The sequence below is a fragment of the Lipophrys pholis genome (genome assembly GCF_963383615.2).
Source record: "Lipophrys pholis genome assembly, chromosome: 19".
Taxonomy (NCBI): domain Eukaryota; kingdom Metazoa; phylum Chordata; class Actinopteri; order Blenniiformes; family Blenniidae; genus Lipophrys; species Lipophrys pholis.
The window spans coordinates 1,173,464-1,185,449 of NC_137647.1; the positions used below are offsets into that span (position 1 = coordinate 1,173,464).

An 11,986-nucleotide genomic window follows, 5' to 3' on the forward strand; every position below is an offset into this window, starting at 1 on the left:
TATATATTGCATGTGTATTGTAAAGACAGTAATATTCAGACATTATCTAGAAGCTTGTTTAGTTTTATATGATGAAGAAGCCGTCAAAGTTTCAGCTGATGAGTTTGACGATCGACTCTTTGTTCTGTTTGTTTCCTGGAATCTGCCGAGATCAAATTCAAATTCAACACGGATATAGAAACGACGCAGACGTGATAGAAAACATCACAAACGATGAAATTAAAGAGATTATAAGTGAACGAACGTGGACTTCAGTGTGAAACTGACCGCCGGTGTTTCTTCTCTCAGTCCGACAAGCTGAACTCTCGCATGAAGCAGCTGAAGCGTCAGCTGGAGGAGGCGGAGGAGGAGGCGCAGCGGGCCAACGCCAACCGCAGGAAGCTGCAGCGGGAGCTGGAGGACGCCACCGAGTCGGCCGACGCCATGAACCGCGAGGTCTCGTCCCTCAAGAGCAAACTGAGGTGGGTGGGCGCCCCAGGGGGCTCTGGGGGTCTGCAGGAGGAGGAGGGGGGACGGTTCTGAAGAGTCTCTGGAGACGGGCGTCTCCGTTCTCCTTTGGAAGTCGACGGTGTAAGAGTAGGATCAACTACCGTAGTTTTCAGACTATTGAGCTGAATATAAGGCGCACCCACCAAATTTCAAAAGAAAAGGTTCTGATTTACGTGATGCACCTGAAGGCATCACCCATGGGTTCAAAGTGTGAGGAGAAGAAATCGCTTATAGTTTGGGAATTACGGTATTTGTGTTTAAACCGCTTCAGGCTTTAATTTTAACGTTGACACCGCCCACATGTTCCAGAATAGTTGGGACGGGGCGAGCGACCCGTGGTGGGCGGAGAGGAAGCGAAGAGACGACAAGCTGCTGAACTTTGTTTGTTGGTCTTCCTGCAGGCGCGACGTTCCCTTCACCATGCGCCGCATCATCACCCGCACCGGCCCCGAGAGCGACGAGGAGGCCGAGCCCAAACCAGAGACCCCCGAGGCGCCCAAACCCGAGTGAAGAGCAGTCCCCACACACACACACACACACACACACACACACACACACACACACACACACACACACACACATTACTGTAACGCCTCATCGACAGAATCACACACACATCAAAACACCGACAATCTATGCATTATGAATCAACAGAAGCCAGTAAACTGGGGACAATCCACACACACACACACACACACACACACACACACACACACACACACACACACACACACACACACACACACTTTTTGGGCTAAATTAGTTCTTTTGCTCGTGTTTCTCTGGGAAAAGTTCCGAAGAAAAGGATATTTTTATAGGGAATCATTCCAACTCGTGATTGTCCTGATTTATTTTTCTAATTGAGGAAAAAGAAAAGACGAGAGAAAAGAAGTTGTGACATAAATGAAGACGGATTACTGGAAGGGGACCAAAGTAAACTCTCCACCTATATAATTGTATTTTATGCTGCAGACGTTTTTCTAATGGTTAAGAAAGGAAGTGCTTCGTGTTTATTCTGCTCGCCTCAGTTTATAAAGCTGACATGTATCGTAGCCACTTAGCTGCAGTTAGCACTCCTGACTTCGCTTTCATGCTCACACACACACACACACACACACACACACACACACACACACACACACACACACACACACACACACACACACACACACACACACACACACACACACACACACACGTCAGCATACAGGAAACACACTTGAGCAGTTTTCCCGCCACTGCAGAAACAAATGAAATGAATTTTTCCATGTTTTGTTTTTTTACTTTCATTTTGTCACGTAACTTTTACAATCCGTTATATTCTTGAACTTAATCACCTCTTCATGTGGAATTTCTCAACATTTCTAACATCCTCACTGGAAGTGTGAAACATGTGAGAAGTGAGTAGATAATTGGATTAAAGCACAAAGCTTCCATATGTAACTTGATGATATAACGACACTTTGCATCGTGACATTTAAAAACCAAAACATCGGTTTTTCTAACATTCCAGATGATTTCACGTTCTGAGTTTTAACGTCGTAGAACAAACTGCTTTTATCATCAGACTACAAAACGGGACGATTCCTTTACGACACCTGGTGAAACTTCTCAAACGTATCGTACAAGCTAAAAATAAAATATAAAAGTTCCACGTCGCTGTTTAGAACCGGAAATGATTCAAAGTAATTAAATAAAAACAGTTAAATCATTCTGTTTTCACAAAACTTACATTTTCTGCTGTGGCAGTTTTATGAACTTCAGGATGGGAACCACTGTATCGGTGTGTTTGATTGAAATGTGGACGAAGCAACACACACACACACACATACACACACACACACACACACACACACACACACACACACACACACACACTCTGAAGCCTTAACGTGGGCGGGGTTCTTGGTTTATCTCCGTCTGTTCTTGGTGACGTTTGGCGGCGGTGGAGGTTCTGTTTTCCTCACAGCTCACACTGTTTTCTCGAGGCACAGCCGGCGGCGGCGCAGCTCACCCTGTTATATCATGAACCAAATGCAGGTCCGGTCCGGTCGGTTCGGTTCGGTCCGGTCCGGTCGCAGGCTGTTCCCCGGTTGGCTTTTGGCTCACACTGCTGGAAAGTGAGAGGAATGTGTTGTTACTTGAGAATAACGACTCGCAATTCAACAAGGATCGAAACCCTTTTGTTCTTTATTTTCACACTTAAATAGACAAAAGAAATCAACAAATAAAAATAAAGTCCAGAGCGAAAACGGCATCATTTCCTTTGTAATGTTTATCTGTCCTCCGCGCCTCTGCAATGGAAATCGTTTTGTGAAATGTTGGTATTATTGCAAATAAAGATGCTTTCTAAACTGCCGCGCTCCGGGTCGGCTGCTTTATTTTCACCTTCAAGTTCCTCCAGATTGTCTTTATTTGGGTTTTATTAGTAAATAACGGGACAAAATAAAACCCAGAACGTGTTCCTGAAGTCGGGAGTCTGACCCCGTTGAAACGCGACGCGTCTCACAAAACTGATGTTTCAGTAAATTTGGTGAAAAACTTAATTTGTGCTCCTGAATCGATGTGAAGTTTTTTTTCCCCACAAGTCAGATTCTGTTTCCTTCAACTACTAATCACACATTGCTGCTCTCTAATCTACCTGTGAAAAGGCGGGGCTTATCTGAGATCGATGAATCTCACAGCCAATCAGAAGAGAGGGGCTTTTTCTTGAGCACACCAGGTAAAGAGGACCGGGTCTGTTACTCCTCCCTGATTGGCCGAACTGGGGCGCTGATGTTTGGACTTTGGTTCTCGGCAGTTGGTGGTGTGAAGCACAGAAGATGCAAAGGCGGCCATCTTGGACATGATTTTATTTCTCATTGTTTGTTCTCAGGTGACCAGAGAAGTTTTGAAATACTATTAATCGACTGTAAGGGGGGCAAAGGTAGTGTTGATCGTACCATCAAAAAGGATGGAAATGTAATAGATTCCTTCTCTTGTGGGTGTGACCATGTGAAACCTCTGTCCTCGTCTCTAAATAAATCTCTTTGCATCCAATAAATGGTTTCATTCATTCGTCTTTCATCAACAAGACGAAGAAATTCTTCAACCGAAGAGACAAATTAAGTTTTAAAACATTTTTATCATGAAGAAACATGAGTACCAGTGCTGTTATGTCATTAATATATTTGGAATAACTGAAAAGAAAAGAAACCTGCACTGTCTTTCTACGTTTTCTGCTATTAAAATTCACATTTTCAGGAATAAATGTGTTTTCTGCTTGAACAACGGTCTTCAAAATATGTGGTAAGGCTTAAAGTACAGAGGACAATAGAAATACCTCATTAGTCCCAGAGGGAACTTCATCTATCATATAACAGCAGCATCAGTTCCAGACTGGATAGGAAGATTTAGATTGAAAAACTGACTCGAGAAAGAAGAGTCAGATTGTTAAAGATCAACCGCCATGAAGGGTTAGATCTGATCTTTTCAAGACATTTAACTATAAATCACCGCTCACTGGTGAAAACATGTGAAACATGAGATGAGGAACGACTAACAAAGTACTTGAATACTTATATGATGGTTTTTCATCATCGAATATTCAAACTTTAATAAGATCCCACTGGTTAAGCTGTTTTCTGCGGCTCTGGTTCAGCTGACATACGTTAGAGTTTGAGGTGAACAGACGTAACGTGTTGTTTATGTAGTAGCGCGACATGGCCAGCAGGGAGCGCTGAGGGTCTGAGAGGAAAGCAGAAGCAGGTCAGAACCGGTTTAAACACTCAGATCAACGATCAGAGGGCTGAGAAATACTTTATTACGATTCAGATGAACGTTTTATACAAGATGCGGAACATTGAAGTGGGGTTGCAGCCTGTTTCTGTCTTTGCGGGACTCTGTGGTAGTTTGTCCTCATTTCTTATTTCTTCAGTCGGTTGTTAGTATTTTCATCTGTTTCCTTGTCAAAAGGTGTAAGTGTAAGTATTTATCGATTCTCTTGGGGAAATTGCTTTTTAATTTTCCCTATTTGTTAGTACATCATCCATCCATCCCTCCATCCCTCCATCCCTCCCTCCCTCCCTCCATCCACGTCTGGAGGCAATAAATAGGCATTAATGACTAAATAAATGTAATTTTAGATTTTCTCATTTGAACTAAAGACCTTTTTCAGACTAAATAAATATGTTCAAACCACCGTACTTTATTTTGTTCAGTGTAGTTGTTTATTTCGGTTGTTATAAAGAGGAATGGTCTGACTTCCAGCTGCGTTTCAAGGGTGAAAGTTCATCTAAATAACGATAAACACAAAATAAATCACTTTGACATTGTTGTAGTTTGTCTTTTTTGTGTTTGTTTGTTTGTTTTTTCCATAAATTTTGTGTCTATCGTGTTTTCGCGTCATAGTGCTGCTCAGCCAATCAGAAGGCAGGAGGTCTTGAGAGGGCGGGGCCTGAGCTTGAAACCGGAACCGGCTGGTCAAAGGAAAAGCGGATAAAGTTCGTTTTTTTTCAGGTTCGTTTTAGTGAGAATTTGTGTCTTTTCTTTAAATCTTATATTTCTATCAGTAAACTTCTTTCTGGTGAGTCTTTCTGGTTATTTTCTGATTTTCTTTGACATTTTGAGGTCATCGTGTTTCACTTAAGTTCTCATCAGTTTTACTAGTTTTACTAGTTTTACTAGTTTAGTGATATTTTTTCTGTTTTAAATGTGTTTTCTATGGTTTATTTATTTATTTTGTTGTCAGTTTTTTCTATTTTCCCCCCCATGTTTATGAGGGGTTGTGTTATGTTGTAGTTCTTTTTTAGTAAATATTTTTAGTAAATATTTATATTATCTAATAGTTTTGTTCTGATTTTAGTCGTTTTTGTTTCTTTGTCTGAATTAAAATATTTTCATCTCATTTTTAGAGGATTTTTCTTAATTATTGAAGTATTTCTGCTGGTTTTATGTGGCTTTCTTTCTCTGCATGTTTGTTTAGTCATTTTGAGTTTTTTCTGTAGTTTTTATGACTTGGCTCAGTTGTTTTACTACTTTTACATCTCATGTTGATCTCTGAGTCTAAAATAGTTGTTTTTCATCTTATTGTGATTTGATTTGATGCTCCATGTTTAAATATTTTTTATTTTATGTCTCTTTGTGATACGTTTGTCTATTTTTGTCCTTTTGGGCTTTTTGTGTATTCTTTCTGTATTTTTGATGTGTTTGTTATACTTCTATTTAGTTTTTTTGTTTTTTGTCGTCATTTGATGTCTCTTTGTGTTAATTCTTATAATTTTGCGTCTCTTTCTGGTCTTTCTTTGTCACGTTTTGTCATTTTGTGGTGAATTCATGAATTTCTTTTTTTTGTTTTGCACCACTTTCTTTTGTCTTTGAGTATTTCTTCATCTATTTATGTTTAGTTTTTTTGTCATTTCATAATCTCTCTATTAGGAAACTTTCATGTTTTTTTTTTTGTTCATTTTGATGTAATTGGACTTAGATATTGTTTCACTTCTCACTTTTATTATTTGGAGCCAAAAGAAACGGGTTAGGGTTAGTAAATTTAATAATTTTGAATATATAACATCTACACACACACACACACACACACACACACACACACACACACACACACACACACACACACACACACACACACACACACACACTCAGCATCAGTCTTGTGAACAGGACCTCCTGATTCTCCGGCTGGTTAATCAGTAACGGTGTGTGTGTCGGTTGTGTCAAATAAGGAGCGTGGTGCTGGTCATGTGATCAGTGTGTATTTAAAGTGTGTGTGTGTGTGTGTGTGTGTGTGTGTGTGTGTGTGTGTGTTCATCTGCTGTGTTTCTCTGTCCAGGTGAAGCGAGTGAAGAGCTATGGAGCTGTCACTGGTGAGTTTCTCTGCCTCTTTCTCTTTGCAAGTGTTCATTAGTTTTACTTTATTTTTCCACGTATTTATAGCAGTTTTCTTACTTTTGTATGAACCTAGTCTGTGATCTTTTGTCTTTTTACATGATTCTGTGTCACACTGGTCATTTTTAAAGTCCTTATAGCAGTAACTTGTTTCCTTTTATTGCATGTTTTTCTGGGGGGGGGGTTGCATCTGTTTTTGGTCATTTCTGTTTCTTGGGGTTTCTGACATCCTGTCATAGTTTTGAGATCTTCATCTCAAGTCAAGTTCTTAACATTTTCCTGTTGTGCTTGTTTCGTCATTCGAAGCCTCATTGTGTCTTTTTGTTGTTGTTTTATGTCTTTGTGGTCGTTGGTCTGCTTGTTTTGATCATTGTAGGTTTTTCGTCCCATTCCAGAATATTTTAAAATGTTTCTTTAGGACAGTTTAGTGTCTCCTTTACTGTTATTTTCATTGTTTGTGAGTCTTTGCGGTGGTTTTGCCTCCTCTTTTTGTCATTTTATGCCTCTTTCTGGTAATAAAATGAGTTTAAACTGCTCTCTCTCTGCATTGGGTAATCAGCTACTGTGCCTGTCGCCTGCCGGCTCCTTTAGATTGAATTTAATCAATGTGTTCATCAGTGTTATCAAACCTTATGCAACAAACCGGGTTTACTGGCTGAGGACAATCTTAAGAAACTGATTAACTTCTTCAATCTGGTTTCTTATGACCTGAAAACTGACGAGTCCAGAGGTAAATTTAGAGGCTTTAGGGGGGAAAAGCTCGGTGAAGGGCGACTGGAGCGTCGAATCTAGAAGTCAAAGTGTGTCATTTATTGATTTAAATATCAGTGAATAGATCCAAGTTAGAGAGAAATGTTTGTGACATTTGATGCAGATTATGAGAAGTTCAAACTTTTAACGGGTTGTTTTCCTTCCAAACATCCTGATGATCCGTCTCAGCAGCTGAAACCGTTTGAAACAAAAGGTGAAGAACCAGAATGGATTTCTTTGGACAAACAGGATGATCCAGTCAGAGGGTCACCAAGGGGCACATCGGTCTTGTACATTTTAGTTTTCCATAAACATACTTAAATGTTACTGATATGACAAATATATTTTTAAAAAATTAGGCAGAAGGTGACGTTATAATTCAAATTAAATCGAGCTGAGAAGCTAATATTTAATCTGCTCAGGATTAACTTCATGTTCATCGAACACGGCCTCCTCTCTGACGGCTTCCTGTCGTATCATTTGATTGTTTTACAATCAGATTTTCTTCTCTTCTCCTGTAATGACGCTGAAACGGAGCAAAAGAATCATAAATGTGTTTTCTAAACTTTTGGAGGGGAAGATGTTGAGCGGTTTGAGGAGGAGGCTGGTGTCCTGTAGTCAGATTACTCTTGTGTCTGAGTCCTGGTTGGGCTGTTGAAGCTCTTCAGTGTGGAGTTTGCATGTTCTCCCTGAAGACACGTTTCCTCCTGACGTCCATAAGAACTCTTGAGTCCAGATGTTTAACTGGAACGTCTGTTTCACCCCCGTCAGGCTCACCCGGTCCTCACAGCCTTCATGTGCGGCTCCCTGAGCGGGACCTGCTCCACGCTGCTGTTCCAGCCTCTGGACCTGGTGAAGACCCGCCTGCAGACCCTGCAGGGCGGCACCAAGCCGGGGTGTGTGTGTGTGTGTGTGTGTGTGTGTGTGTGTGTTGACTCTTGGCTGGAGCTCACACTCTTCCCTTGCTGCTGCAGGTCGAGCCAGGTGGGGATGGTGTCGGTGTTGCTCACCGTGGTGCGAACGGAGAGGCTGCTCGGCCTGTGGAAAGGTGTTTTCCCGGTAAGAACCCCCCCCCCACCCCACACACCCCCCGTCCGGTGTGCCTCCCTCCCTGACGCTCTGCTCTCTGCCCTGCAGTCCTTCGCTCGCACCATCCCCGGTGTGGGAATCTACTTCAGCACCTTCTACTCCCTGAAGCAGCGCTTCTTCCCTGACGGCCCCCCGGGGGCGCTGCACGCCGTCCTGCTGGGGGGCGGGGCCCGCACTGTGGCGGGGGTCATCATGCTGCCGGTCACCGTCATCAAGACACGGTTTGAAGTACGTTGCAGAAATTTAAATTCCATGTTAAGATGCAGCAAACGTGTCAAAGTCCTTTCAGTTTCATGAGCCTCGTGCAGCCAAATGTGGTCCTCAGTGGTCCTGCTGGGAAAGACGAGGACAAACCTGTCCATTTAAACTTTACGGGTTTTTAGTTGTGGGGCAGTGGATGTCATGAAAATGTTGATATTTTCACAAAAGCCGAACGATGACAACCGAAAATGACTAAAATCTCAACATGAAGCAGATTTTAATGAAACCTTTTGGGGAAAAAAGTGAAATGTCCAAAAAACTGTCCCCCACACACATTCATATTAATTTAGAATCAACAATTCTGCTCAAATTCATGTTTTTTAAACCAGAGTATCAGGAAGAACACGCAAACTCCAGATCCTTTATTCTTTGGGGCAGGAGTACTCGAGTCCATTCCATGTTTATGATATTATATTATGCTACTAGCATGCTTCTTTATACAATCTGTGAATTAATAGTAGTTTTTTATTAACAGCAACAATCACAGTGAATCAAACTGTTAAAAACCTCGATTTTATGCTGAAAAGGACCTTTTTAAACACAGAACTGATTTCGAAGTCGTTTTAATGGATCAGGTTCTTAATGACGTGGCTCCTGAGAAGTCCGATAGAAGAAGTGAATTCTGCAGTATATTGAATATTTATCCCCATTTCAACATGTGGAATACACACATCCCGACCGACTGCTGCAACTTACGTTTTAATTCATGTCTTATAGAAGCAATGTGTAGCACAAGCTGCTGACGTCCGGCCGTCATGAGGTGCTGGTTCTGACTGTGACTCTGTTTGTGCTGCAGTGCGGCCGGTACAGCTACGGCAGCGTGGCCGGCGCCCTGCGCAGCGTCTGCAGGACCGAAGGCCCGGGAGCTCTCTTCTCCGGCCTCATGGCCACGCTCTTCAGAGACGTCCCCTTCTCCGCCCTCTACGTCATGTTCTACAGTCAGACCAAGGCCGCTCTGCCAGAAGGTAGGGGTGTGTGTGTGTGTGTGTGTGTGTGTGTGTGTGTGTGTGTGTGTGTGTGTGTGTGTGTGTGTGTGTGTGTGTGTGTGTGTGTGTGTGTGTGTGTGTGTGTGTGTGTGTGTGTGTGTGTGTGTGTGTGTGACGGTCCACTCACTGTGTTTGTTCCCACCAGAGATCAGCTCGTCCTCCTCGGCGCCGCTGGCGAACTTCGGCTGCGGGATCCTGGCCGGCGTCTTGGCGTCGCTCATCACTCAGCCTGCAGACGTGGTCAAAACACACGTCCAGGTCAACCCTGAGCTGCGGACGCTGCAGGCCGTCCGACTCATCCACCAGGTAACGACACCAGCAGTTAATGATTACAGGATTTTTAATGATCGGCCTCTTTATTGCCTGCAGCGACATGACGGCTGTACTTTCTACTCGCTGCTCTGCTTCTCGGTGGAAGCCGCCGCACGCAAAACAGTAGGCATCACGCCTGTCTCAGTGTCGGAGTAATAAGTAGATCAGTTTTTGGACAATCTGGTGCAAAGACGTTTCTGAGGCACACGTAACGAGGTCGCTATCCTGTTCGGATGTAAACAAGCAGAACTGAAAACTTTTTATAAGTTGAGATAAAGAGTCAAGGAGAATATCTCATCATCACAGAAATGCAACAACCTGGTGGGTTTTATTCTCGTGTTTTTACATAATCTCTTTATAAAGCGAAAAGGCCGTCGTGTGAACAGACGTCCCCAAAATCCATTTTCACTTGAAACTTTTAACGTGTGAACGAGTCGTAAGAACCAACCGGAGCTCCAGAGGAAGAGTGAGCGAGTGAAGAGACAGAGGGGCTGTGATTTCAGAGGGAAGTTGAATATCAAGGTTCATAAAGTACTACTCTCTGCTCTGGAAGGTTTCTGGAACGGAGATAAAACAAATATCAAATAGAATTCAGTTAAAGAAATAAAGGACTGACTCCCGAGAGGAACAATAAGTCATGATTGCTTGTTAAATGTCGAATATTGAATCAAAATGTACTGAAGTTTATTGTAAATCTATTTATTTCTCTGTGCAACTGCTGGTGTGAAATGACATTTATGGAACTTTAATCATTGAGTTGATGAGATCTGAGTGTTTGAGGGGGAATAAATACATTTTTATTTTTTGTTTATACAAATGTAGATGAAGTGGATTTAGTTGTTTTGTTTTTCTTTTTTGTTTTATTCATCTAAACGTTTCTTTTCTTTCTTTTAATGTTTGATTGTTCAAAACTAAAGATTGTTTGATTCACTGAAGGAGTTTGTGTTTGTCCCTCCTGAAGGAGTCGGGGCTGCGGGGATTCTTCAGAGGAGCCGTCCCTCGCTGTCTCAGGAGGACCTTGATGTCGGCCATGGCGTGGACCGTGTACGAGCACATGATGTCAAACCTCGGACTCAAGTCCTGAAGAGGGACGTGGACCAGAAACTTTGTGGGGAGGAGAGTGAGAGCTGGAGTTTCACTGGTGACGCCGGACGTCACAGGAGACGGGGGGGACAGTTTGAGCTGTCCTGTGCCTTGTAACCATGGAAACATATTTCTAATCCACGCCGTTAGGTTCGCTTTTGCACTTCAGCCGTTCGGACGGCGATTTTTCATGTTGGAGAGAAAAGAGGACGCCACAGCAGGTGGAGCTCAGCGTGGCGCCGTGCACTTTAACCTCAGCAGTAGATCGAAACCTGAAAGAAAACCTGTTATTTATATTTTTGATAAGATGAAATATGCATTCATTTGTTTCATTTGCCTTTTGATGTTTTGCTAATCTGTGTTAAGACTTTTTCTAATAAAACTTTAAAAACTATTCAGTAATGAAGAGTGTGAAATGTACTTTGTGATTCATTTTTTTTTATTATGTATTTACATTTGTAAGCCCACTGACGTTAAGTTGTGCAATTCCACTTTGGACCATAAGGTGGTGTAGTGAGTCGCTCTATTGTCTATTAACAACATCAGAAAGGTTACCATGGTTACAGATCTCGTAATTGTTTGGCTCTCTGGTCGGTACTAACACTCAAAGTGATGCATATCTGACTTTTTTTTTCCTTTTTCATATAAAGACGTTTACTGAAATGTAAGTGAATAAATAAAATCCTGTGAAGTGAATCTCTCAGTGTTTGTGTTTGTGACGTGTGATAAAGTAAGATGTGTCCTGATGACTGAACTTCAGCTATCGTCCGGATTTCAGAGCATCTTCCCCCCACTGACCCATGTAACTTCAAAACCGTGTCACTTTCCAGACGACCGACTTGCATTTCCTGTTTTATTACTGATTGAGCCGACGGTTCCCGATCGGCTCCTGAAGCCTGGCTGACCTCGACATGCTGCAGCTTTGTTTCATGACACATTGAAATTCTGACTCGGGTGTGGACGGGTCTCTGTGACACGACACCCTCAGCTCAGGTTCCATGTTTTAGCTCCTGCAAAAACTCCCCAAATCACCAGATGTACACAGAAGATACTGCACGTGATCAGGGTGGTTTCACATTCGACTGTACCATGATTAGAATAATATATTTGAGTAGGAGAGCCTTTTAATTGTACTG

The 11,986-nt window shown here is 42.4% G+C and overlaps 2 protein-coding genes across 4 annotated transcripts in view; both read left to right on the forward strand.

Moving 5' to 3' along the window:
• Nucleotides 1-2,847, forward strand: part of LOC308124161 (myosin-9-like) — a 47,460-nt gene extending 44,613 nt beyond the window's left edge. For both annotated transcript variants that reach the window (XM_080487018.1, XM_080487017.1), the window contains 2 exons: nt 289-461; nt 891-2,847. In XM_080487018.1, the coding sequence (XP_080343144.1) occupies nt 289-461; nt 891-999 (282 nt within the window). In that variant the 3' untranslated portion in view covers nt 1,000-2,847. The remainder of the gene's footprint in view (nt 1-288; nt 462-890) is intronic.
• A 2,031-nt stretch (nt 2,848-4,878) lies between these two features.
• On the forward strand, nt 4,879-11,552 carry slc25a38a (solute carrier family 25 member 38a). 2 transcript variants are annotated; one of them, XM_080488216.1, is made up of 8 exons: nt 4,879-4,986; nt 6,314-6,347; nt 7,891-8,015; nt 8,094-8,178; nt 8,257-8,436; nt 9,266-9,434; nt 9,601-9,761; nt 10,729-11,552. In XM_080488216.1, the coding sequence occupies exons 2-8, from the start codon at nt 6,333-6,335 to the stop codon at nt 10,849-10,851; spliced, it is 858 nt and encodes a 285-aa protein (XP_080344342.1). In that variant the 5' UTR covers nt 4,879-4,986; nt 6,314-6,332; the 3' UTR covers nt 10,852-11,552. The 2 variants fall into 2 exon arrangements, with proteins under 2 accessions (XP_080344342.1, XP_080344341.1); XM_080488215.1 differs by lacking the exon at nt 4,879-4,986 and having other exon boundaries at nt 6,267-6,347.
• The last annotated feature ends 434 nt before the right edge of the window (nt 11,553-11,986 follow it).